This window comes from Pelodiscus sinensis, chromosome 6 (assembly GCF_052426305.1).
Source record: "Pelodiscus sinensis isolate ZL-2025 chromosome 6, ASM5242630v1, whole genome shotgun sequence".
In the NCBI taxonomy this organism is placed as follows: domain Eukaryota; kingdom Metazoa; phylum Chordata; order Testudines; family Trionychidae; genus Pelodiscus; species Pelodiscus sinensis.
In genome coordinates this window covers 107,366,500-107,394,290 of record NC_143057.1, presented here as the reverse complement: position 1 = coordinate 107,394,290, position 27,791 = coordinate 107,366,500, and the positions used below count along the sequence as shown (strand labels likewise).

General features: G+C 41.2%; 2 protein-coding genes across 4 annotated transcripts in view; one reads left to right on the top strand and one right to left on the bottom strand.

Moving 5' to 3' along the window:
* Positions 1-488: 488 nt before the first annotated feature.
* On the top strand, positions 489-15,169 carry UGT3A2 (UDP glycosyltransferase family 3 member A2). The gene is made up of 7 exons (XM_006116765.5): positions 489-857; positions 3,082-3,183; positions 7,515-7,632; positions 8,701-9,235; positions 9,613-9,841; positions 12,646-12,865; positions 14,707-15,169. Exons 1-7 carry the CDS (start codon positions 761-763, stop codon positions 14,981-14,983), a joined length of 1,578 nt encoding a protein of 525 aa, XP_006116827.4. The 5' UTR covers positions 489-760; the 3' UTR covers positions 14,984-15,169.
* A 3,218-nt stretch (positions 15,170-18,387) lies between these two features.
* The window catches only part of LMBRD2 (LMBR1 domain containing 2), a 61,585-nt gene continuing 52,181 nt past the window's right edge, over positions 18,388-27,791 (bottom strand). Inside the window, exons 17-19 of one of the 3 annotated variants that reach the window (XM_075932534.2) lie at positions 27,484-27,613; positions 24,226-24,243; positions 18,388-21,036 (exon numbers count right to left, since the gene is read on the bottom strand). In XM_075932534.2, the coding sequence (XP_075788649.1) occupies positions 21,033-21,036; positions 24,226-24,243; positions 27,484-27,613 (152 nt within the window). In that variant the 3' untranslated portion in view covers positions 18,388-21,032. Of the gene's footprint in view, positions 24,244-27,483; positions 27,614-27,791 lie in introns of all 3 variants that reach the window. The other 2 variants (XM_006116760.5, XM_006116758.5) reach the window with 2 other exon arrangements.

Here is a 27,791-nt window from a genome sequence, read left to right as displayed (position 1 = left end):
CCATCAATCTGCTGGTCAGGTTAGGTGTTTGACCTCCTGAGGTTCGTATTCATCGAGGAATTAAGGGACCGGCCCTGGCTTGACCTGCTGGAGTCAAGAGGCACAGAAAGGGGTAAAAATTGTACCTGGATGTGTCCTTTGTCTTAAGTGTACACATAGACTTAGAGCTCTTTAAAGATTAAGCTGTCACTTGGTACCATTATTTCTATTTTCTATCTTTATTTTCTTTGTAACCATTTTTAAAATCTGTATTTGCTAGCAATTAAAAATATAGAGCAATAGCCATTGTAACCATATGATTTATAAGCTTCTTTAATAAACCTGTAACTGTTTAAGTTTTAACCTGACTCCTTCAGTTGCTGTAACAGAACCAAGCACAATTTAAAGGAACTTCAGCCGGTCATAAGGGACAGGTATAGGAAGAGCTTGGGAGTTTTGGATCGTGTCCCTCCCAGGGGACAGATCCGTTGGGGCATTCTCTCAGTCTTCCCTAGACTGCCCACTGTGAAGGGATCCTGTATCCTAGCAGCTGAAATCTGAGATGTAATAAGCTCTTCCTATAAACTTGGGGCGTCTGTCAGCCTATTGGCTGCCCTCCGCGACGGGACCCCGGTCCTAGTGGTAAAGGCACGGACGTTAAACCTTTTCTCGGACACACACACACACACACACACACACCCCACACACCCCCCTGACCGTCGGCTGACAGAATCCAGGGAAGTCTGGCTTTTTGTGCTCTGGAGGTGTGGCTTGCTGCAGGATGATGGCTGGAGGGAGATGGACACTTCTCGCTCTGCTTTTCCTCCTGCAATTCCTACTCCCTGAAGCCTTCAAGATTCTGATTCTCTCCTTTATCGGTGAGTGCTCAGATAGCCAAGGGACAGCACTGCACAAGAGTCTTGCATAATCTTCCAAGCTTTTTTAAAGCACATGCATGTTTTCCTCTGACAAATTATAAGGGACTTTTTGGTCTCTTGAATGGGACAGTTAGCAGTGCATGCTTTTAAAGGAGTGCCTAAGCTGGGAGAGTGTTTTTCTCAGAGATAAGAAAAGAAGAAGGTTGAGTAGGTAGCAATGGGAAAGAGCAGAATTGATACTTCGGAGGAGTCTCACACTAGCTGGCCAAAAGACACTTTGACTGGAACATACTTCCGAGGGAAGTCTTAAGCATGGCACATACTGTGATCTCTGTTTACAGGACATGTATTCCAATGCTCTATGTAATCTTTTAAAAATCCACATTACTGCACAGCATTCAGATCTATTCTTACTCTGGAATGGGAGTGAATATGTATTCCTTTGTTTACTTTGCCTTTTTGCAATATTTCATTTGGAATGTCATGGCTGTTCCATTAGCTGGGAATTTAGCCAAGTGAACTCTCCCCAGATTACTTTGCCAATCATTAGACTTGTTGCCAAGGTAGGAGTGTTATTTCTGTCATACAATAAGGAGGACTGTTAAACTGAGGTTACAGCAAAACAGTTGTTATGCACAGCAATTTTGGCATCAGTAATTCAGATCCTATGGGCCTTCAGCAAATATCCTTTTAACCAGCAAGTTGAACTTGTGAGGAAATATCCCCGGGTGGAGCCTCACTCCAGCCCCAGGAACAGCACACACTCTGTTATTTCATAGACTAACAAAGAAAAAAGAATAGAGAAAATAAAACCAAAGTAACCCTTTCACATTCCTCTTTTCACTCACCCAGACTAAATACAAGCACACAGAACCCAATTCTGACGTTCTTCAGTGCAAACTTTTCCTGAGTAAAGATTCTGAGCCTATCCTTCTACAGCTTATAGGAGAACAAAGAACTGGGAATCAGGGATCTGTCAATGTAGCTTCTCCTCTTTCTTTAAGTCTGCGTCAATGTTTCGAGGGTTTTTCAGAGGCTTTGGATAGAGCTGAGATGCATCCACACTACAAAACATGAGCCCCTCACATACCTATGGCTTTCTGAAGGATGCTGCAGTGCTAGAAGTCTCTTCTGCAAATCCACTGAGTTGGAGGAGGAAAACCTGGGTCAGCCTATGGGAGTAGAGTGTTATCTTTCCAGCAGGCAGAGAAATTAGATTAAAAACATGAAATACTCTGGCTGGAAGGTGGCACTACTTTTATTCTTAGAACCCAAAACAAGAACTTACCCTGACCAAAAGCAGAGACACATAGAGTAAGATGCTTTGTATGGCAGGAAGGCACAACTCACCCACCTTGTTTGAGGCTGTTTTTTCCCATACTGGCTGCTGCTTTCATCCCAGATCACATGCTTTACTACAGAGTGCCCTGAGACCTGCAAACTGGATGAGGAACACCACACTCCACACACCCCAACTCTCAAACTGATGAATTGCAATACCAACACCATCCTTAATATGCCACATTCAACTCAAAAGTGGGCATGGAACCAATGCAAAAGAGCAACGGGAAGGGGGAAGTGCAAGCTAGTGCCCCTTAAATGGAAATATTGTGTGTGGGCAAAGGGTGGATTTTTTCTATCACCCCCTCGTATTTTCTACTCCTCCAACACTCTTGCAGTAGTGAGAGAAAGACCCCAGAATGGTTTCCCCTATACACATGAAATAAGATTGGGACTCATAGCAGGGGCTACAGTGGTCATTGCAGCAGAGGAAATGGGGTGATTATGTGTGGGGCAGGTAGGATTGCCCAGCCTAAAGTCTTTTTTCAGACACAGTGGGTCCTGGCAGAAACACTGGGACAGAAGCAGGAGCTTGTGCATTAGCTGCCAGGTTTGGGGATGGAATGGGTTGTCAATTAAGAGTCTATAAAATTGGCATTTTACAGTTTGTAGAAGTAAAATTTTAAAAATAAAAGTAGAAACACATTGGTCTTAAAAACACTGAACACAGTTGTGTCAATTGTTTCAAATGGGGTTACCATTGGGGGGGGGGGGGGGAAACCCAATCTAGCTTGTTTACATGGCAAAATTATAAATATCACTGCAAACGTCTCAATTTCCTGTTGCTTTGTTTGAAGTCAAACTTTATATTTGCCAGAATTATCTACATATTGCAATGGTAATTGTATTCAATAATATGTCATGGTTTTTGTTTAATCCATAGGAGGAAGCCATTATCTTATAATGGATGAAATCTCAAATGTGCTGCATAATAGAGGTCATGAAGTCAGGATGTTACTACAGACAGGAGTTCTAATGATCCCAGGTAAAGGCACCTTTCTAAGAAAAACTTATGACCCAAAGTAATATCCATATTCTATTCTAAGTAATAAAAGTGTATGCATAGCAAGTGCAAACTAGGCTCTCATCATTCTTATAGTTTTTCTCATATTTAAGGTCCTTAATCTTTTCCATTATAAATTCATTTTCAAATTTCTTATAGAATCACAGATTCACAGAAGGATTAGAAGAGACCTCAGGAGGTCATCTAGTTTAACGCCCCCTGCTCAAATCAAGACAAACTGCAACTAAATCATCTCAGCTAAGACTTTGTCAAGCCTGGCCTTAAAAACCTCTAATAATGGAGATTCCAGCATGGCCCTTAGCAATCTATTTGCCACACCACTCTTCTAGTGAAATAGTTTTTCCTACTAGCCAGCCAATCTAGATCCTCCCCACTGCAACTTGAGACCATTGCTTCTTGTTCTATCATCTGCCACCTTTGAGAATCGCCTCTTTGGAATCCCCCTTCAGTCAGTTGAAGGCTGTTATAAAATCCCCACTCACTCCTCTCTTCTGCAGACTAAATGGCTGTGTCTAGACTGGCAAGTTTTTCCAGAAAATCAGCTGCTTTTCCAGAAAAACTTGCCAGCTGTCTACAGTGGTCACTTGAATTTCCGGAAAAGCACTGACGATCTCATGTAAAATCATCAGTGCTTTTCCGGAAAAACTATGCTGCTCCCATTCGGGCAAAAGTCTTTTTCCGAAAGACTTTTGCCCAAAAGGGCCAGTGTAGACAGCATAGTTCTGTTTTCTGCAAAAAAGCCCCGATCGCGAAAAAGGCGATCGGGGCTTTTTTTGCGGAAAACCTAGTCTAGATTGGCCACGGACGCTTTTCCTCAAAAAGTGCTTTTGCAGAAAAGCATCCTGCCAATCTAGACATGCTTTTCCGAAAATGCTTTTAACTGAAAAATTTTCAGTTAATAGCATTTTCGGAAAATCATGCCAGTGTAGACGTAGCCAATAAGTCTAGTTCCCTCAACCTCTTCTCATATGGCATGTGCCTCAGCCCTCTAATTATTTTTGTTTCCCTCCACTAGACTCTCATCATTTTGTCCACATCTTTTCTGTAGTGGTGGGGAGGGCAAAACTGGACACAATACTCTAAAAGTGGCCTCACCAGTGCTGAATAAAGGAGAACAAATCACTTTCCTAGATCTGCTGACAGTGGTCCTACTAATGCAGCCCACTAGGGCACACAGTTGACTTATAGTCAAGTTTCTCATCCACTGTAATCCCCAGGTCCTTTTCTGCCCAACTGCTGCTTAGCCAGTTGGTCCCCAGCCTGTAACAATGCTTGGAATTCTTCCATCCTAAGTGCTGGACTCTGCACTTATCCTTGTTGAACCTCAGCAGATTTCTTTTGGCGCAATCCTCCAATTTGTCTAGGTCACTCTCGACTCTATCCCTACCCTGCAGCATAGCTGGCCTCTGTAGGCCTGACACATAGTAGTAGTAAAATAGGCTTTATTTTATAGCTTTGTTCTATTTTATCTAATCTAATCTATCTTTTAGTGTGTGTCTGTCAGTCTGTGTGTCTTTCTGCAAGACCATTTGTTCAAGAACTCCTAAACTGTAAGAGGTAGAACCCTCAAATTTGGTATGCAGCTTCCTCGTCTCCCAACTTAACACAATGTCAGGGTTTGGTTGTGCCAAGACAACTGGAAGCCCCAGGACAGCTTCCCATAACATTCAAAGAGAGGGGCTGCTTTTCTGAGGCACGTGATATTAGAGTGGCTAGGGAGGGCAGTGAGCCCGGAGGGGAGAGCTATCTTGCAGCATGTCCACTGGGCACTGCCATAGCACCAAAGGGAGTGGTCAGCAGGGCTGGTGCTCTGCCATCTTGCCTACCAGCCCACTGGTAAGTAGTTCCCCCACCCTGAAACCTTCCCTTCCCTCCTACCCCTTGGCCACAGCACCAGATTGGGGGGTAGGGGGGTAAAGAACAGGCCACTGGCAGCTGGGGGACTTAGGGAGAGGAAGAAAACAGGCCCAGGATTGACTGCGTGAGAAAGAACAAGCAGAGTTACCAGGTGTCCGGTTTTGAACCAGACAGTCCAGTATTTGAGCTTTCTGTTCGGGAAACAAATTGAGAAAATATTTTCTAAATAAGAAGTAATGTAGATTGTGATGTAATGTCAAGTGTGTCTGGTATTTTTGTTGAAACCACCTGGCAACCCTAAGAACAAGCCCTCAGTCGGCTGGGAGGGTGGCCTGTGGGGGAGAGAACAGGACCCAGGCAGGCTGGGGGGGGGGGGTGGCCTGTGGGAGGGAGAAAACAGATCCTGGGCAACAGGCAGTTGAGCTAGAGTGTGGCCTGGGGTGGGTGAGAGAACAGGCACTGGGTGGGGTAGGGGGAGAGAATAGGCCCCAGACAGGTGGAGGGGTGTGTGGCCTGGGGTGGGAGGAAACAGACCCTGGGCAAGCTGGGGGGATAACTAGCAGGGAGAGAATAGTCCCCTTACGGGCTGGGGATGTAGCCGCTGTGGGGAGAGAATAGGCCCTGGGCAGGCTGGGTGTGTGTGGCCTGGAGTTGGGGTACATAACAGGCCATGGGCAGGCTCAGGGGGTAACTTGGAGGGGGAGAGAGAACAGGCCCCAAGTGGGCTAAGGTTATGGTGAGAGAACAGGACCTGGATGGCCTGGTGGATGGCCTTGCGAGGGAGGAGAACTGGCCCCAGCTGGGCAGAGGGACTGGGGGGACAAAATGTTCTCCTGGCCCCCAGCCTTCTGCACCCTCCCTATATCCCCAAGCCTCTGCCCTAAAGAACCCAGGCATTGCCAAGTAAGTCTGCTGCTATAGTTATATAGATTTAGCTTTGTTTTGTATGTTTATGTAGATTTTATTTCATAAGCTTTGTTGAATTCCTAGCAACTGCTATAAGCTTTTATAGCAGCTACTAGGTATTCAAACATATTCTGTATTAGGTATTATGAGTTAGTAAGAAATTGTTTATAGGTATAATAAATTAGTAAGAAATTGTTTAAAATTATCTTTTTAATTTTGTAAGCCTGTAAGAAATCCTTCCTGTTCCTTTGTAAGAGAAATTGCTTTCTCTGAAGTAAACTGTTCTTTGTGTGAGTGAGGAATATGTGAATGTGGGAAGACGAGACAAAAGACTCCAGCACCAGAATGAGTAACAAGGAGTGCAAGGGCGCCATTTCAAGAGGATAGAGAGGGCAGGAGCCATGCGCTCCTGGACATGGTTAGCTTTTCATTCCATTCCCAAGACACTAAGGGAGTGAGGGGAAATTACTTGCATTCTGTGCATTCTTCTCACACCTGGCTGCAGAAGGGAGTTCACCAGCCAGGTGTGAGAGGCATGTACAGAATGAGAGCACTTTCCCCTCGCTCCCTTAACATCTGGGGAATGGGATGAAAAGATAGCCACTTCCTGGGGCACACAGCTGCGCCCCCCCCCCCCCATGCTCCCAAAATGGTGCCCTTGAAGGAGGTGTGAACTCAGGCATCAACTGAAATTCAGGGTGGCAGAAAAAGGGCAGAACTGAGGACTCTAAAGCAAAAGGCACACACCTGAATGGAGCATGACAATGGAGATAGCCTTGAGGTAAAACAGTTAGATGACCTCAACCCTGACACAGCAAAAACTAAAATTGGGACTTGCAACCATAAAACTGGGATATGTAGCCATGAAGCTTTGGGTTACTCCTGAATAGACAACTGCAGAGCATCAGAACGCAGCCAACAGAATCCAGCTCTTTCCTCATGTCAAGCCCAATTGGCCATTAGGCTGGCACAAACACCAGTAAGACTAGTAACTATAACACCAGCTGCAAAGTGTGTGTGTGTGGGTTCGTGTTTGCTTGTGTGTGGGAGTGCACATGCTGTATTTGCAATAAACATGGTGTATTGCCTTTCCCCTGGAACAGATCCTGTGTGCTTCTTATAAGTATAACACTTCTCCCCCAGCTTAGTATCATCAATGAACTTTTTGAAGATACAATCTATCCCATCATCCAGATCATTAATGAAGATGTTAAGCAAACCGGCTGCAGGACTGACCCCTGGAACAATACAGTGAGCTGATGATCACTACCCATTGAGCCAGAGGATCTAGCCAGCTTTCTATAAGATATCATGCCCACCACTTTCCCCACATCCACAGAGCCAATTATCTCATTAGAGAAAGCAATTAGGTTGGTCAGGCAACATTAAGCATTAATTTCTCAGTAGGATTACATTTTTTAGAACTTGTTAATCTTATATTCCAAAAACACTATTCCAAAAAATAAGCTTGTATTAAATGCAGGTATGCTTATGGAAAATTTCTTATTTATTAATCATACATATTATAGGGCTCAAATATAAGAGACCAGATACCTACCAAATTACAGCTTGGTCTGCCAACCAGGACTATCTCAATGTATATGAGAAGTGGTTTGCTGACAACATGGAGGATTTTCTGATGGGCAGGTATTACTTCATCATTATTATGCATAGTTTCTTAAGGAGTTTAAACTGTTTGGGAAAAGCTTTGCTAATCTTAGCTTTAAAAAAATCAGTTTCTTGTTTATTAGAGTTGGGATACTGAAGAGGGATTTTACAAACATAGTTTTTGAGTGACTGGACTCCATTTCTCTCTGTCTCTCAGACCCATCCAGTTCAATACAATATCTATGCCTGGATATATCAGCTGCAAGAAAAAATTACACTGATTAACCTGGGAAAATTCAGATCTATCATATAGATCAGCTCCTTTGTGATTACCCCAAATCAGTCAAAACACACCTACTCATTTATGGAGGGCAGGACCTCCCTGAAAGGTGAAAAGTCATCACCCGGAGCTGGTCAAATCACTGAGAGCTAATAAAATTCATGGCTAATTTAACATTTTTTAATTAAATAATTCAGAAATAATTGTCATTGCTGAATCGCTATATTTACTGCATTTTAAATAAGTTGACAAAGCAGAAGATTAAGCACAGTTCTCATTCACAAACGGGAAATTGCTCTGCATGTTTATTAGCCTCATATCAGGTGTCAGAGAGGTGCCTGAGTGTGTCTGATCCTTTTTGTTACCATTTACATTTCTTTCCTCTGGTGTCATAAAGTTTAAGGTCAGAAGGGGCCAATAGATCATGTCATTTGATCTGTCTATCACAGGTCACCAAACACTACCTAGCCCCACACACTAAACCCAATAATGGTGCGTTGTGTTTAGTGGATAGAACATTGGACAGAAGATCTGGGGTCTTTGCTGTTGGCCTGTTGGGTGATCCTCAGCAAGGCACTTCCTCTCCCAGTGCCTATGTCCCACTATGTGTAAAATGGGGGCCATGATACTGATTTCCTTTGTAATAGAGATCTATCGATTACAAAGGGATATAGAAGAGCTAGATATTACTATATTTAAATTTTCATGGCAGAGATTAATCAATGATAACAACACTCTTAGCACCGTGCTGAGACTATAGCCCTGTGTGGAAAATAAGTTAGGCTTAAACTATATTATTTAATTAGTGGTCTTATTTTTCTCCACAGAGAGGACCTCAGCCATTATATGAATTTCATGAACCATTTGGCCTACCAGTGTCAATTCATACTAAATGAATCAGAGACCCTGAACTCCCTGAAGGATGAAAAATTTGACATAACAGTGATAGATGGTTTTAATCCCTGTTCCTTCTTGGTTGCAGAGAAACTAGACCTGCCTTTTGTTGCGGTGTTTCCTGGAACTTTTGCTAATGGACCACAGGCTGGGATTCCTAGCCCCTTGTCTTATGTTCCAGTATTTCATTCCCACCTAACCGATCACATGGACTTCTGGTGCCGTGTGAAGAACTGTCTAATGTCTCTTGTTTCAATCATAGTAGAAAATCAAGCCCAAGCCAAATTTGAAAGTGTCATCAAGGAGCATTTCACTGCTGAGTCCAGAACTTTTTTATCTGAGCTCTACTTAAAAGCAGAATTATGGATTTATAACACTGACTTTTCTTTAGAATTTGCACGCCCGCTTCTTCCAAATACTGTGTATATTGGAGGTTTACTGGCCAAGCCTTCCAAACCACTTTCTCAGGTGAGTAAACTTGGAAGATGAAGTTAATGGTCATGGTGGATACACAGCAGCACCTGATAAAAGAAGCACCTAGATATATCTCACTCAAATAGAATTTAAAACACCCAGATTAGAAGCTACAGTGGAAAACATGGACATTATTATGTTTGTGTTGTATTGTTGTTATACCCATTTTACAGATAGATGATTACCTTACTTAGGAGGAGAATTTAAAATGTTTGATAAGTGCTTTGAGATTCTTGGATTGAAAACATTATAAAATGAAAAACTGTAATAAGAACATACAAATTAGTGAAAGCCATTTAAAGATTGCAACAACAGTATTTGATGCAAGTGAAGTTATTTTAGGAGTTAAAGGTTGTGTTTTGTTGGTGCAGGAGCTTGAAGACTTTATAGCAAACTCAGAAGATGGTTTTATCATTGTGACACTGGGCTCAATGTTATCCTCAATCCCGCACTTGGAAGTACTACAGGAGATGAATGCTGCATTTGCCCACCTTTCCCAAAGAGTGATCTGGAGGTGTCAGTACTCCAAATGGCCTAAAGAGCTGAAACTGGCATCAAATGTGAAAATTGCTGATTGGCTCCCTCAGAATGATCTGTTAGGTAAGGAAAGCAATGGGAGAAATCCTGACATTAGGCTTTATTGAAATGTGCTTGCGTATTCAGGCAAATCAGAATCCTGTAAAGGTTTCCAGTGCTATATCCATTGGTATAGACAGCCTCAGCCTGTCTTATGAAGGCTTAAGTCCTATTCTCTTCCATAAGAACAGGACATGACTCATAACTTGTTAGGCTCAGAAGTGCTAAATAGGGAATGAGCAGCTAATTTTATGGTTTTAAAACTAATATTCCAGCTTGTGTGAACAGACTAATGTCTGCATAAATAAGAAATAAGTCTGTTTATTTTGCTATATCCTTTGCATATCCAAGGGCTCTCATTCAGCCTAGGATCAGTAGATCCATGTATCTTGTCATAATATACCCGAGTGCAGGTTTGGTGGTGCATATACAATGTAAACTGTCTGTTCTCCATCTGGAACTATTATTAGAAACTCGCCCCCCCATAGGGGTAGCAGACGGAAAAGATGTCTGTTGCTCAGTGCTGACAGTGTGGATGTTGTAATAAAGACTAGAAGCCATTCCCTGCCTTACTTACGATCTGCTCAGGATTTTCCTCTCTGCAATACCCCCACCTCTCCTCACCCAGAAACTTTCACTAGTTGCATTTACATGTTCCATCTGTATATTTCTGTCACAGGTCTCGTCACGCTTGTAACATGTTAGCTCATGTGAGAGTATCTTACATTAACTTCAGTATCTTTACCTGCAACTGTATGGAACAGGATAAAGCACTCAGGCTGCATCTAGACTACGGTGTTTTTCTGGGATACTGGATATATCCTGGAAAAACTCCGCCACGTCCAGGGAACGCATCTGCTCCTCCTTTTTTTCCCCTTTTACGAGGAAGAAGGACTCTTCTGAAAGAGGATTTTCTGACATTTGGCCAGGTATAGATGGGCCAAATTTCGGAAAAGCCTCTTCCAAAAAAAACATCAGAAAAAGGTACGCAAATTGCGGAGAGCATTTTGTGTACCTTTTTCCAATAGATCATTGTAGTCTAGACAAAGCCTCAGTGGTACATAGAGTGGCTGTTCTGTTAGGTCTTCTTCATTAAATTAAGCAAATCCTCAAGACTGGTGCTGAAGCCCTCAATTATCTTCAGTAGCTTAAACCTGCTAGCCCAGAGCTCCACGCACATAGACACTCCAGTTACAGCTTAGTCCATTTGGGGACACGTGACAAGTAAAAGAGGGAACTCAGAGGCTTTGTAGAATATGCTCTGAAAACACACATTCACACATTTCACTCATACCAAAGCACACAGACTAACAGATTCTGCAGAAACACAACAAAACCTGCACACACAAAAATACGCCTTCAATGTCCCCACCTGTCTGAGGCCCTTTTGCATTTTGGTCAATGCTTTCATGGTCCCAAGACCCTTCTTTCCTGTTTCCTTCCTCCTGTCCAACCTTGTTGTCTTGATCTGGTCAGTGGGCACTGCCTGGTGAGAAGGATCACATGCCCCTCCCCAGATGCCTTGAGGGCTCACATTCAGCAGGGAACCAGAGCAATGAGGGAACAGAATGTGGGGCCTCCGGACAGGCCCATGCTAGAAGCTCCTCTTGTGTGTCTATGCCACCCCCAGCCAGCCCTTCCATGCAGCTACTTCTCCTGTCTGGGGTCTATATAGCCTCACCAGTGGACAGGGCAAGGGGTAATCACAGCTGCACAGAGGAGCTGCTGGCATGGGGCCACCCTTTTGCTGCTGAGGTTCCAGAGAGCCCTGCAGTTCAGAAATCTGTATTTGGTGCAGTGGGAGAACAGAACCCCCACCCAGATGAAGTGCAATGGGGAGGGGAAAGGGAAAATGTGGGGCCCCAGGTATGAGGGTGGGGTAGGGAGGAGTCATGTGGAGGAATCACATGGGGATATCACATGCCCCTTTTTTTGTCCCTCCCATGATTTGCCAGGTGACTTCCTGGTCAGCTTCCGAGCCCCCTCATTAATCAAGTTGCTCTATCAGGTGATCCATTTTTGGCTACCTCCCAAATCAAGTCCAAACTCAAAAAGCTACTTTATTGCCTCAGGGCTTATCCTCACTGGCAAGTTATTGTGCTGTAAGTTTCTTGCTCGGGGGATATGAAACAACCCCCTCCCTTCAAGCACATCAAGTTACAGTGATGTAAAATTACAGTGTACATAGTGCTACAGTGCTGGGAGTCATGCTCCTAGTGCTGTTAGCAACTTCCATTATGGAGGTGGTTTACCTAGAACCATAACAACACTGCTGCAGCAGCATTTTAAACTTTAATATGTGTAAACAAAGCCTCAGCTACTCTCTCTAGACAACTCACTATATGGCCAAGGTAGACCTATTCAAATGTTAGTGAGCGTGGAATGGATGTTCATGCAACAGCCCTCCATCTGTATGTGACAGACCCTGTTAGCAAATGGCTGATTCAATATACACTGAGGCACAATTATATAAATCTAACTAGAGTTCACAAGTTTTAAGAGACAGATTTACCAAACTACCAACTATATACTGAATCCCTCTATCTGTCTTCTGCCACTCACTGACTGTCTCATCTGTTTGATTATAAATTCTTCAAGATAGAGCATTGTCTCATGCTATATTTGTATAGTTCCTAGCACAACAGGGCCCTGATTTTGACTGAGAACTCTAGGTACTATTATGCTACAAGTAATACATAATGTGGTTACAAAGCTACACATTCTATACATTTATTAATAGAAATCACAAGAATTATTACTTTTAAAACCTATACAAGTGCTGCAAAATGTCAACCACTGACATACCATGTTTTATTGGTTTGGGCCAGGACATCCTATGGCTCGTCTACTTGTTACCCACGGAGGCATGAACAGTTTGATGGAATCTATCTATCATGGGGTCCCTGTTGTGGGAATACCCCTTTTTGGAGACCAGTACGACAACATGGTTCGAGTAGAGGCCAAAAAAATGGGCATTGCTCTGCGAATAGACCAGCTTACCACTGACATATTCACTCGCACAATGAAGCAAGTTATAGAAGATAAAAGGTATGTTCCTGTCCATAGTTATGCCTTGATCTATTCCCTGTGAAGTCAGTGGTATGAAGTCTACATTGGCATAGTTTGGATCTACAAGTCTCCACTACTATTAACAAAAGCAGTAGCTGTAGTATAGCCACAATGCAGGCACTTTTATCACCATATGGTCTCCTATGGGCCATTGCTAAAGTAGATCAAAACAGGATGGGGGAGATCCCACCTCTCCATCCAAGGAGGAAGCAGAGTTGTGGGGAAACATTGATTCCTCAAACTGGGGAGAAGAGGCAAGAAAACTCTGCTCTCCCACCACCCCTGTATTTTAAAACCTAACTACAGGTTCCACCATTGCTCCTACCAATGGAGTTGCATCAACAGCAAGTTATGGATCTGAATTTTCCCAACTGTATTTAAGGCCCGAATCTTTTACCATTGATTTCAATCGGAACAGTCCTCAGAAAGCTGATTTATAATCCATTCCTGCTCCCACTGAAGACAGTGCCAAAAATTTCCATATAACAATTTAGATGTTCAAAAGGCAGTGGCAGGTTCAGAGATTTTTGTTTTGTTGTAATTGCATATATTGGTTATTAATATGGCCCTTCAAAACAGGACCATTCCAGAATAGGGTAAAAGATAAGTCTAAAAAATTACAAGGTTTGAAAGCAAACATTGTGGAAAATGAGACCAGTGAGTTATCAAATGATGATTCTTTACATTAGATTTTCTGTGTGTGTTTTTAATACTAAAGTTAAAACAGAATAAATACACTTACATTTTCACGACTGAAGTGCCTTGTGCAGGTCTAGATTAAGGCACTGACATTACAAACCTTTGCATTAGGCTCCATTCCTGGATTTCCATGAGGAGATCAGAACTACTGCTTTGTTTCTTAACCCTAGACTACGTCTTCACTAGAAGTGTCACTGCTGCACTGCTGTAAGTGCTTCAGTGTAGACACTCCAGTAATAAGAGAGGTTCTTCCAGCCAGACAGAAGAACTCCTCTGTTGCCTACTGCTGTTTACATCAGGAGTTAGGTTGGCTTAAACACATCACACAGGCTATGTCTATAATGCAAGGACTTTGTGTAAAAACCTGTGGAGCGTCCACACTTCAAATGTGCTTTTGCGCAAGGAAATTAAGAGTAAAACGGCAGAACAGAGGGCTTTTTCCGGCATAGGTAAACCTCCTTTTACGAGGCATAACTCCCTTTTGCGCAAGAGTTCTTGTGCAAAAAGGCAAGTGTAGACGCTCCAGAGGTGTTTCTTGTGCAAGACACCCCTCTGGGAAAAAGCACAGGTGCTCTAATGGCCATTCTGTGAATGGCAATCAGAGCTTTTTTGTGCAAGAGCGTCCATGCAGCATGGACGCTCTCTTGTGCAAAAGCACATTGCCTTTTGCGATGTGCTTTGAAGTGTGGACGTGCTCTTGTGCAAGAAGTTTTTGCCCCCAAACTCTTGCACAAATGCACAAAAAGTTTCTTGTGCAAGAAGCATGTAGTGTAGACATAACCTCAGAAGCATAACCTCATATACCCCTAACTGACATAGCTGGGTCTAGCTTACTTTTTAGCATAACCCTGGCCATACAGATGCAGAGAACTACTCAGACTCAAGCGAGCATGACCCTTTTAACAAATAGCTGTGAATTGCCCCGGGCATCTGAACTCTGATTGCTGCCACCCCAAAGGGAGCCTGAGCGAGAGTGCAGGGATGAGACCATGAAAGGTCCTGTAAAGGGTCTCAGGTTGTTTTAATTTAGCCCAGGAGCAGTAGGTGAGAACTGCATTTGACTGTGCTTTCAACTATGATCATTTGAAACCATGAGTCTGCATTTTAATCTCTTCACACAGGTATAAATCCGCAGCTATGTCTCTGAGCACAATTCATCACTCCCACCCACTCCCGCCAGATCAACGCCTGGTACGATGGATAGAACATGTCCTCCGAGTAAGGGGAGGAGCCCACCTTCAGCCTTATGCATTTCAGCAGTCTTGGTATCAGCAATACTTACTGGATGTTGTGTTGTTCCTGTCAGGGTCTCTCCTCGGGGTTATCTATCTTTGTATTAAGCTCCTAAAATCTGTTGCCTTTAGGATCCGCAGCTCAGGAAAACAAAAACAAACATAATTTTAAACATTACCTATTTGGTTAATATCATCATTTTAAAAAAAATTATAAGCAGCTGGTAGTAGCCACTAGATTTATTTGCTTCAAGGAAACAGTAAGGGAAATTATACATTTCCTGGATAATCCAAGCCTTCTGTATGACCTAATTCTACTGAAATGTAATAAACATTGGATGAGAAAACAAAATTAGCTCCATGTTTGTTTGGTTTTAAATTCACTCCTAGAACCATAACCCTTCCTATCCCAAGTAACTTCTGAGACGTTACAAAGGAGAGGATATACAGTTGAACAGAGATCAGCTTCTGAACCTGCAATTTAAAAATGAGCAAAAAAATGCTTTCAAAACAAATACAGAGAAGCGTTCTAAAGTCTCAGGATATGTCTAGACTGCAAGCCTCTTTCAAAAGAGGCTTTTTCGAACGAATCTTTCAAAAAAGACTCTTTCGAAATAGAGTGTCTAGACTATAAGCAGATTTTTTGAAAAAGTGAACCACTTTTTCGAGAGTCTAGACGCTCTCTTTCGAAAAAGCACAGTTTGCATTCAATAGTGCCTTTTTTTGAAAGAGTACTGTCAAAAAAAGGCGTTCTTCTTTGAAAATGAGGTTTACTGTGATCAAAAAAACTGCCGCGTTCTTTCAATTTACTTTCGAAAGAACGCAGCTGCAGTCTAGATGCAGGTGAAGTTTTTTCGAAAAAAGGCTACTTTTTTCGAAAAAACACTGTAGTCCAGATACATCCTCTGTGATTAACAGACAAGAAGGCAGGCTCAGAAGTGACACGTAGAGGTTATGTCTAGACTGCCTTTTTTCGAAAAAAGGTATTCAAATTGCACTCTGCAATTTGTGTACCTTTTTCCAATGTTTTTTTTAAAGAGGCTTTTCTGAAATTTGGCCTATCTACACAGGGCCAAATTTCAGAAAAACCTCCTCTCTTGGAAGAGCCCCTATTCCTCATAAAACGAGGAATACAGGGTTTCCAAAAGAGCGCATCTGCTCTTCTGAAAAAAAATTTGGAAGAGCAAACACATTCCCTGGACACAGTGCAGACTTTCCAGGATGTGCTCCCCAACCCAATAGGATGACCTTTGTCACAAGTACCTCAGTAGTGAGAGGGCAGATAGGAAAGGCCCAGTGTATGTTGTAGAAGACATTGCAGCTGTTAAAAGGCATGTAGTGGCCATGAATACTTAAAAGTAGCCAATGAAGCCTCAAAAATCCTTCCTAAAATTGAGAAGAAATTCTCTTTGGATGGGATCATCATATCCTTTAGTAATACCACCACCACAGCATTGATGTTCAATATTTCTAAGATTGTGTTCTTTGCCTCTTGCATCTTATAGTATCTAAATGTGTGTCTGCTTATACCAGGGTGAGGAACCTCAGGCCCAGGGGCTAGATGCGGCCTCCAGTTCACTTGGATCTGCCCCACGAGTATCAGGGCCCCCCTACTTCCCCACTGCAGAGCTAGACCATACACAATCTATTAGGTTGGGCTCCCCCTGGTGTGAGGGGAATGTGCGGAGTGTCTTTCTCCTTCTCAGTCAGGGGCCACATCAGTGAGGTTTTGGGGATTTTTGTTTTGTTTTTCAGTTATATGCCACCCCCAAATGATTTTTTTTGGTAGGTCAGCAGCTCCTGATCCAAAAAAGGTTTTCCACTCTAGGCTTATACACTTTCCCTTAGCAGGGTATTCCCATTTATGCCCAATTACATCTCTAAGGGAAGAGTATAGCAGAACTGCCATTTCAAGCTAGAATTTGACTGGTGGGTATTTGCTGCAAGGCTTCTTATCTAGTATCTCACCTGACTGATTATATATGCTAGATACCACTGTCCTAATCACAGTATCAAATCTGTTGGGAAAGAGGGAGGAACCCTTTGTTTTTAAGTCCTTGCCCAGCTGTCTTAATCAGGAAATTCTCCTCCCTTGAGAAGGCAAAGTACATACAAAAGATTCCCTAGATCTTTTGGCTCTAATTGCCTGTTTTACAGGAATCCCTGCAATGCTACAGGCAGGGTATAGTCTCCCACAACCCACTTTATTGATAGACTTGAGCCCTCTAGATGTGTTCCTCTGTGAACTCACTCTGTAGGCCTCATTTCCACTGTCTGAGAGACAAGGTCTTAGAAAATAATTCTGCCAAGCATCTTAGGAAGAGGAGCTGTACAGGAGTCCTACTTCTTTCCCCAGAGAGCTGAGGACCTCCATCAATTCTGCAATGGACTTTAGATACCATAAGGGTTTCCATGCAGCTCAGATCTTTTGTTGGATTTACTCCCTTAACAGGGATGATAGCATCCTCATTCTTATCTCTTCCTGAAAGTCTGAGAAACTCCTGATTGGACTTTTCTGCACTGGAGTCATGGCTCATTAGGGGCAGGTAGGATATCCAGTACGCCAGTCTGCTTGAGCCCCATACATGTGCAATACAAGTGTGATAGGAAGGACATAATTTGACTCCTATAAAACCTGTAAACATGGTTTCACATACGGAGATGCTGCCTAGACTTAGTCGGGTTCCTGCCTGTAGGCTCTGCCATTGCTTGCGGAGTCCAAGAGAGGAGATTGCCACAGTAGTGGATCTAGGTGGCCAAAACCATCATGCTGCCAATTACCTGATCTAGGGAAGAGGAGAAGGAAGAGGAAAAAAGCATTATGAAGTTGCATGCCGTTCCTCTAATCATGAATTAAAAAAATAAAGTTGACAAAGGAAATGGTCGGGAGCAAAGAAAGCAGCCACTTATATGTTGCCATGGAGGTAGACATCTGGTAGAAAACCAGAAAAGGAAGCAGGGTAAGCTGAAACTACATTCCAATGCCTGTGGAACTAGAGAGAGGAAGGAAGTAATCTATTATGCATCAGAATTGTGGGAGATGCTGGGCTGCAGAAAAGCAAAGGCTCAGATTACAATCCTTAATAGTGTACTAATGGATGGACTACAAGGGAGCATCATACCTCAGCAGCTTAAAGATCTTAGTGTACAACAGTGTTTTTCAAATGGTCTGCGGACCCGCTCTGAGAAATCTGCTAACTGGCTACTCCCATTTGTTTATTCACCGGCTATGCAGCCACAAAGCCTTGTGGCTCTCCTTAGCTGTGGTTTGTTGTTTGCAGCCAAGGGGAGCCGCAAGGCTCTGTGGCTGTGGGGAGCCGGTAAATAAACAAATAGGAGCAACCAGTTAGTAGCTTTTTCAGAGCGGGTCTACGGACCACTTCGAAAAACACTGGTGTACAAAATAAAGATTCCGAATGAACATAGGAATAAGCTGTGTTACTTTCCATGTTTAACCAGTTATACTTTCAATTAAATCAATTCACAGTTAATAAAGTAAAATTATCTGAAAAAATCAATAAGAAAAGCTGTTCTAAAGGAAGTCTGAATATATAAAGCACATACAAGTAATATTGTAGAAATGCATTTTATTTCATGCAAACAACTTTATTTCACTAGATAGCCATACAATTTAAAAATATATCCAGAATATCAATAATTTAAAACACTACACAGAAAATAACTGCAATTTAGTGAGGGTCAAAACAACACAGCTTGAAATTATGCACACTTATACTTGCATCTTAAGGCAAAAAAACCATATACACCTACAGTCTAATCTTGATACATATTTGAGAATAGAATGAGGTCTGCAATTACTAAAGTGTATGAACAGAAATAAGTTAATTCCTTGCCCTTACACTTATGTCTATAGCAGCGGTTCTTAAACTTCTTTGCATTCTGATCTCCTTCTGACAAAAGATGTTACTATATGACCCCAGGACGGGGGCAGGAGTGGCCAAACCCTGAGCCCTACTGCTCTGGGGATGATGCCAAAACTGAAGCCCAAGGGGTTTAGCCCTGCTCAGGGGCCCTATAACTTGAGCATCACCTCGCAGGGCTGAACTCCTTGGGCTTCAACTTTGGCCTCAGGCTGTGGAGCCTGGGCTTGAGCTTTGCCTCAGACGCCCAGCAAGTCTAATGCCAGACTTAAAAACAGCCATTAAAGCAGGTTGACAACCCACTTTGGGGTCCTGACCCACATTTTGAAAACCATTGTTCTATAGAAATGCAAGTATTCAAGTAAGAATTCTGAGAGAGAAAAATTCTGAGATACTATCCTCCAGATACTATATTTCATATGAGCATGTCACCTGGTAAGACATAGCCATGAAGTAATAACCAAAAGTTGAAAATTGGCATTGTTTATGTGTTACATCTAAATAAATAGACACATTAATATGGTGAGGAGCACACCCTAATTAAATTTAAAGATTACAAGGAATAAATTTGCTAATCTTGCTTTATATCTGAAACAAAAGTTACTAGATGTAATACAGCATAATTCACATCAATAGTTCATCAATCTAGTAGAGTGAGGGTCTGGTTTAAGGTGTACATTTTTGTTGGTAATGGTTGGTCCATATAAAGGGAATGAAGAAATGTAGATGTGTCTCAACTTCAGATGACACTAATGTAATTAGAGGAACAAGTAGTACTGGAATAGTATTGCTGTGAGACAGCAGATACCCCTTCACAGAACATTAGAGAAAGGAGATTTAAAAATCTCAATCAAAAATTTACAACCTACTATTTACAAACAGATATGATGTGAAAATTACAATGACATTCTTGCATTTTAGAGAAATCAAATGCTAAAACAAAATATACAGAGCATCAAAACTAGTGCTTTTTGTTGATATATTCTTTTGATTATACTGAATTACTGAATCAATGTGAACTTTTCATAAGCTTTGTAAAAATCAATATTTCATAAAATGATATCTAATATTTTAAATGCACATTAGGTCTCACGTAATTAACTGTTACAGTGAAAGAACAGCAAGCCTTTCCTTGTTCTCACGGAACCACTTCAGTATTCCAGGTTTAATTTAATAAAAGTACAAGTTGTCATAATTACATTGAATTGGGATAAAAACAATTATATCTTCAAGTGTACAAATAATTACTAGGATTATGTTTTGCAAAAGCACATAAATAGTGAAAAAGATAGCAGCTTTCCTCCAGTCTTCTTACAACTGTAATCATAGCTAGTTAAATATACAAGTGTACTACTATGTTCTTAAACAGAAATGCAGGAGACTTTAAGCATTCTTCAGTAGTGTGAATTACAGCAGCATAGAGTTTGCTCCAAAGGACTTTTTCATTAGCACTTTAAAATCATATCTTAGAAATAACATATTATCTCTCTCTCTCCAACTTTAGATATTGGTATTAATACAGTAAAAATGAAGATCTGTAGTACCTCTCCAAATTGTTAATTGATTCCCTATATTTGAATGCCACAAGTCAGATCCAAAATAAGTGCACAGAACTCACTTCCAAATGTAGCTATTTCTACACACACATTTTTAAATGCCTAATAATACAAAGTTGCAAGTCTAGCAAAGACATTACATGCAACTAAGTGTAACAGTTTCTCTATACATTCTGATTCTTCAAATATTTAAAATTTGCATGGAGTATTTAGTATATCAGGCTATGTATAGACTGCAGGGCTTCTTTCAGAAGAAGCTTTTCTGGAAGAGATCTTCCGGAAAAACTTCTTCCAAAATAGAGCGTCCACACTGCAAAAGCGCATCGAAAAAGTGATCTGCTTTTTCAAAAGATAGCATCCGCACTGAATGGACGCTCTCACATTTTAGCTATAACTACTATGGACGGAGTGGCCACCAAGGCACCTGTGCTTTTTCCTCTTCTTTCAAAAGAACTCCCTCTTCCTCGTCCACATACGCCTTTTTCCAAAAGAGCTCTTTTGGAAAAAGACTTCTTCCTCGTAGAATGAGGATTACTGATGTCAGAAAAAAACCCTCTGTTCTTTTGATTTTCTGTCGGAAGAACGCGATTGCATTGTAGACGTAATTGAAGATTTTTCAGAAAAACAGACGTTTTCCAATCAAACTCTGTAGTGTAGACATACCCTCACTGACATGACAGCATTCAAACAATTTGTATTTAACTTGCTAATTTTTGGCATATTTCAAAATTATAAACCACATAGTCTGACAAACATGATGCAAGATGAGAAGTGTATATTACCTGTAATTTAATATAGTGAAATTTTAGTTTATAAGAAAATACAATTTACATACTCTTTAGTTGTATTTCATTATGATTATTTAGTGGCAGCATAAATACATAATATTTTCAGTCATACAAATCAAAGTATAGTTTACAATGCAGTTACTTTTGGACTTTCTAATTTTGAGTATTAGCAATGCAGGCACACAATATGTACACATTTGTGATATTTACCAAGTAAAATAATATTACTTGGTAATTAAATAGTAATGTTCTTACATAATCATGTCCTCTCATAGAATGGTAACACTGATAAATCTTCCAGGATTATATTCACAGGAAATCATAAGGTATTCTTTTTCAAAGAGAGTATAAATTAGTAAAAAAGATGTATTAAAAATCCAACAGTTGTTTTTAAGAGGCAATGCAATTTTGCCATTGTCTTCAGTGGATTCAGGATCTCACCCCAATCATCTAGCTAACAGTCAAAATCCAAGGAACTCTGAAAGCAACACTAATACAAAACCATCCCAAGAGTAAAGAAACTACTTCTGGACTTTATGGACAATCCATAGATAATCAATTCATTGCATCATCTCCTGGAGTAGCCCAGAATACCTAAGGAAGTCTCACCACAGTTAGGGGGTTAACATTCCATGTTGGAGTTATGTTTTAGTCACTGGACCCCCATTAACATTAGGGTCACCTGGCCAAATCCTTATGCTTCACTTTGAAAATTATCAGTGGGAATCCACACATGGTGTCTAGTTAATTTTCTTATTAAACATACAGGTTTGACCGTATCTCACTGAAGTAAAAGAAAACTTCCATTGACTTCAATGATAGCAAGAGCAGCACTGATTAGGGCTAGGTTCTACTTGCCCGATGACAACTGGATCAGGCTCTTCATGAGCCTCCAACAGTTTTTTTATTCTTTTTCCCTCTCCTGAACAGCAATTGAACTAAGTTAGAATAGATCCCTTTCAATTTTACTTGTAATGCCTTAATGAAGAGCTTGTGCTACGGGGTAGGTTAGGGATGGCTTCTTTATGAAATTTTAAAATAAGCTTTCAGGTCTTTAGAAATGCCAAATCTAGTCTCACATGGTTTTGCTGGAAGAACTAAAGGGGGAGGAGAATATGCCTAAGAGACTATGTATTTTCATATTTTGATTGAACAGGAGGGCTAGAGAGAATTTAATAGAGACCCTTTATCCAGAATGTTTGTTAGTGGCCTTATATATGTGTTAACATAAAGACCTCTAACTGTTCAACTTTCAGTATCTGGTACTGTCATTAGTTCTCCAATGACCAGTTTTCCAGGGCACACAAGGCCTGTATTTCTAAAGCAAAACTCACACATGTAAGCAGAAACACTCCAAACTCCAGAACACATTTGAAAAAAAAAAAAATTCTCCCCAGCCACTTTTAAGATATAATTTATGTGCTAGGATATAAATGAGATTCCACTGATTTCAGCAGAAACAGTACAAGTATCTAAATAAAGTATTCAGAGTTAATCTACTATTCTATGTCCATTTATTTATGTAATGGGTCTGTTAGAAGTGGACGAGAATTTCACTAGCCTTCAAACTAGTTATTCAAATAATTGTAAATAAGCAGATAATACACTACAAGTAGCATTGTTTTCCAAACTTCTGAATTACAATTCAATAAAGTAAGTCAGAATCACTTAACACAGATTTAAGAAAACAGACTATTTCTAAAGGGAATACCTCATCCCTGAAAAGTTTTCAGTGTAACCCCATTTCTAAATGATTTAAGAGTTGCCCATCTTTCAAGTATGAAATCTAATACATCACCTTTCTCCATCACTTTGCAATGAGAAAAACTCCTAAGTGATTAAACATGTCAACTTAAAAGTTAACTTTGGCTGAAAATTGCCAACAAAGCAAAAATTTTAAGTTGGCATATTTCCCCCAAAAATCATTCGCATGGCATCATTTTTTCACAGTTATTCACTAGCATTTTGATGGTGTTTATTTGCCTGAATAAGCATTTCTTCTTTATACAATGAATAGCCTACTTATTGCAAAATACAGGCACCTTAAAAACACAGATACCTTATGCAAGGCAATGCAGTTGGGATGTTAAAAGCATTTACCATTAATGAATCATGCTACATAGTTCCCTTCTTCAAATAGAAAGCTAGCGGAGTTATAAAGTGCTAGAAGTTTGTGAAAAATTGTAACATTTAAAGCTGATATATTTCACATTAAAATTTATCTTACACCAAGATTTTTAACTGCTACTACTGTAAAATGTGTTCTTAAACAGTTACCACACCTTAGAGGATGCATTCCTGTTATTCCACACATGCCTGAATGACAGTGAGAGCAAAAATATTGATGTTTATATTTGATCTTAATTACACATGCAACCTTTTATCTGCATATACTGTAATATTGAAACAAAAATTCCAAATTCTATGACTGATGTGTAAGTCTTCCATATTTTACGCTGTCATGTTTATGCAGAATTGCCATTTGACCCCTTCTACTCAAAAAGGGCCTGATCCAAAGGTCACCAAAGCCAATAGAAGACTTTACGTCAGGAGGCTTTGGTTCAGGCTCAAAATTCAAATAGCAAGATGTTTAATATTAGTACGTAATACAATAATTCATTTTAACTACAGTTAGGATGACTAAATTGTATTATACTTCTTAAAGCATCATTTAAAAGATTATTCCTTCTAACCCCACCCCAAACAAACAAACAAACAAACAAACAACAAACAACTCACAACAACCACCACCAAAATAAAAACAAAAAAATCCACTCCAAAAGTTCAAGTTAGTTGAATTTGAGTCCTGTTTGCACATATAACATTTAGTCTATGTTAACCTTTAACTAACTAAACTAGGATTTTCTTACTCATTTTATTGTCCCCTCAGTAACAAAAGAAAAAAGCCACCTCCCATACTGCGTAACAATACCTGTTAATACAAATAAACTCTAGCCCATCATAATTATGTTATTATACAATGTGCATTTCTAACTGACTATCATTGTACCTTTATTTTCCACAATTTTTAAAAAAATAAAAAGGTCTTTTTTGGTTCAGAAATATTACAAATAGAGTATTTTCCAAATAATGAGCAGTAGACTTTGATTTTTATTAAGTTTTCATAAGTTTTGACGAGATCAGACATCATCAAATATTCTGCTTCGTGACATTGATAAATACCTTCCAGCAGGCTGATATCTGCAGGACATACATAAAGAAATCGTATAAAAATCACAAAACAAGAGGAAAGAAAGAAAACATCAGTAAAGTACAGAAGCAAACTCACATCTAGCATGTACTAAAAACAAATCTATTCTGTCCATTTTGCCACAGGAAATATCTAATCTGAAGAGTAACTTATATTTACAGTGATTTTCATCCTGAATGATCCAAGTGTGCTTTATTCACTTATATACAATAAGATAAATACATTAAAAATCTGTACAATAAAATTAGATTAAAATTGAGATTCTAATAATTTAACAAATACTTGCATACAAGAATTTTACACATAGTGGGTTAGCAATCTAAAATTAAATCTTTTACATATCATGTGACCAAGAGAATATTTAAACATATGAGGTCTTGTTTCTAAACTACCTTTCTCATTAGACATGAAGAAACCAAAGACTACTATATTTCTGATAAATTGTAAGGGGGAAAAAAACTTGTATTGGTACCTGAAAGTCTTTAGGTTGGATGAGCAACAAGAAAGTCTATATGATATCCAGTGAAATAGTACCACCCAACACCATGAAAAGATGCAAAGCAGCTTTTGAGGGGGAAAACATGTTTCCCCAATTTGGTAGCTAAATACACAAAGACTTCAAAAAATATTCAAAAGAGCATCACAACTGTGGTTTTTTTCCTCTGAAATAATTAATGAAATCCTGAATAGACTCAAAGCAGGAACCTGCCCTTCTAGTTCTGTTCTACATGTTTTAAGACGATTTAACTGTTGCTATGGAAAAGAGACATTTGCTTCTATCCTGATGTCGGTTTTAATCAATGTGCTTCAATGGAATTACTCCTGATTTACACTGTTGTGAGAGGAAATTTGTACTGCTTCGACAGAATTGGTTAAGTTTTAAAACGAGTGTGTTAGAGTATAGTTCAGTTAGGGTATGTCTACACTGCACGCTTATTTTGAAATAAGCTATTTCAGGAAAAAAAAATTCCAGAATAGCTTATTTCAAAATAGCACGTCTACACCACAGGAATGCCTCAAAATTAGGCCGAGGCAGGCTTCCCCAATGTGGATGTGCTACCTCGATTTAGAACCCTAGGATGAACTGGGAAGTAATTACTTTGAATGGCCCTGGGGAGGAGCTATTTTGAAAGGGAGGAAGGACGATCCAGGGAACTACAGACCAGTCAGTCTTATGTCAGTCCCTGGAAAGGTGAAGGTGTTATTGCCTTTGCTTTGAAAAGTGCTTAAAAGGACAGGGAGGTATTGAGAGGGGCTAGGCTCACTGCTTTGAATTGCTGCTAGGTTCCTGCCTCTCATCCAGAAGAGGAGTCAATAGAAAATTGCCCATGTTCTGTGTCTGCACACAGAACAATCCAGCAACGGCCAATGGGTTGGGGCTTCCTTTCCACAGCAAATCAGAAGAGATTACATGGGGGGGAGGAGAGGGAAGAATCCTCTACAGCCCCTCCCCCAGTCCTTATATGAATTGCCCCCATGCATTCAGCAGGAAGTTCTGAGTGGGGGAGGGGGAGGGGATTACTGTATAACTAATTGGCTAACCAGTTGCCCCAAGGGGAGTTGCGGCTGCTGCCTGTGAGCATTTAGGAGAAGGCACTGCCTTGGCTAGGAGTGCACATGGGAGTTAGGCAACAGCTCAGACCATCCCATTATTGGGGCATGCCCACCCACATAGGCTTTTCCCTTGTGCCTCCAGCCTGACAGGCAGTTGTCCTGCATGCTAGGGGCCAGGATCCCCCCTCTCTACCTCCCCCTACAACACAACACTCTGAACCAACCCGGAGTCCCTCTTCCACCAAAATTCCCTCCCAGATCTTGCAACTCTCACCCCTTCCTGCTCCCAAATCCTTCGGTCCCAGCCCAGAACCCGAACCCCCTGACCTACCCCAGTAAAAGTGACTGAGGGTGGAGAACAGCAAGTGATGGAGAGGGAAATGGAGTGGGAAAGGCCTCAGAGAAGGGGTGGTGCAGATCCTGGATTGCCCTGGCATTTAAAAAGTACTCTTGGGCATAAAAAAGTTAGAGACCACTGGTTTAGTTAATTTCGGACTAAATATGCTGGACCCATATTTCTGAATTTTACAGGGTTACCAAGTAGGTGAAAACACACATAAAAGAAGCAGAAATAATGCATTATATAATGTTCTTTGTTCATATGAAAACTGCAAGAACTGTGTGCATATAAATTATGGCAGTGGTTCCCAAACTTTTTTATACCACGGACCGGCAAACCCATTCATGAACTTTTGGTGGACTGGTAACAATATTTGCATATTAATTATGCAAATAATGAATATTCAACTATGCAATGAAAATTTTACTGGTCTACCAAGTTTGTGAATGGGTTTGCTGGGTCTACAGTATAAAAAGCTCTAGCTTCCAGAGCCCCGCAATGCCAGCCCTAACCCATAGAGCTCCCCACCCTTCCACTATCCCCCAGTGCCAGCCACTGACCTCAGAGTCCCCTGCAACCAACATCAGTCTCCTGCCCTCAAAGCCCCCCAGTGCCAGCTCTCTATCCCAAACACCTCAGTGCCAACCCCCTGACTGTTAAGAGCCCCGCACCATCAGACTCCCCAGTGCCAGTCCACTGTTTCCAGAGCTCAACTACACCCAACCACCCCAGAGCCGCCCCCAGACCGAGCCCCTAGTCCCCAATATTAGCTCCGTCTCCAGTGCCAGCCCTGCCTCCATAGTCCCCTCACTATTAGCTCTGCCCCTAAAGCCCTCCCAGTGCCGGCACCCCACCCTGGATGCCCCAATGCCCCCCAGTGTCAGCCCCCCACCACTTAGAGCTCCCCAGTACTAGTCCTACCCCACTTCCAGAGCTCCCCAGTGCCAGCCCCCTACTTCTTAGGCCCCCCCCACACTCTGAGTCCTCAAGCACTAGCCTTGTCCCCAGAGCTCCCAGTGCCTACCCCGCCCCTCACCTAGGTCTGCACTGCCTTCCAGCCACCAGCTGAGCTCTGCTGCCTAGGGGCAGCAGCTCTAACACTGTTGTGCTGGGCTCTGTGCAGCCCTCCTGCCGTGCAGCAAACTGCTCTTCTGCAGCCAGGAGGAGACCCCATCCCTGACTGGTGCTGGTTGGCTGAGAGGTAGGTCAGGACATGCCAGGGCAGATTCTGAATTCTCTTTATAAATGATATGCCTGTGAAGCAGATATAGTTACCATAGGCCAAAGAAATAGTAAGTCTGAACAGTTCATTTAAATAAAACAGAAAATTCCTCACCTTCCTGAATCCGACTCAAGAGGATCATCAGTAACTGAATCCGCATTGAAATCCAAAGGTTCTGCATCTTGAAGGAGTTCTATTCTATCCCTTTCAGTCCTGCCATTTGATCTGGTATACTTAGAAACTGCTGAATATTTGTTAAAAATGATGAATCAGTAAATATCATTATACACCCTAAAATCTTATGTCTTCTAAATCTCTGTATCTAAGATCAAACAAATATAATACGCATATTACTTATAATTATGCTTACTTTTTGAATGACTTACAACAAGAGTCAATATTTGGCTAATCCAAGTTGGATG

Bases quoted from the DNA above. Each gene is read 5' to 3' on its own strand.
- UGT3A2 (XM_006116765.5), top strand. From the start codon at position 761: ATGATGGCTGGAGGGAGATGGACACTTCTCGCTCTGCTTTTCCTCCTG. The intron at 9,236-9,612 runs GTGAGTAAACTT...TTGTTGGTGCAG, and splicing joins CTTCCAAACCACTTTCTCAG to GAGCTTGAAGACTTTATAGC. The intron at 9,842-12,645 runs GTAAGGAAAGCA...GGTTTGGGCCAG, and splicing joins CCCTCAGAATGATCTGTTAG to GACATCCTATGGCTCGTCTA.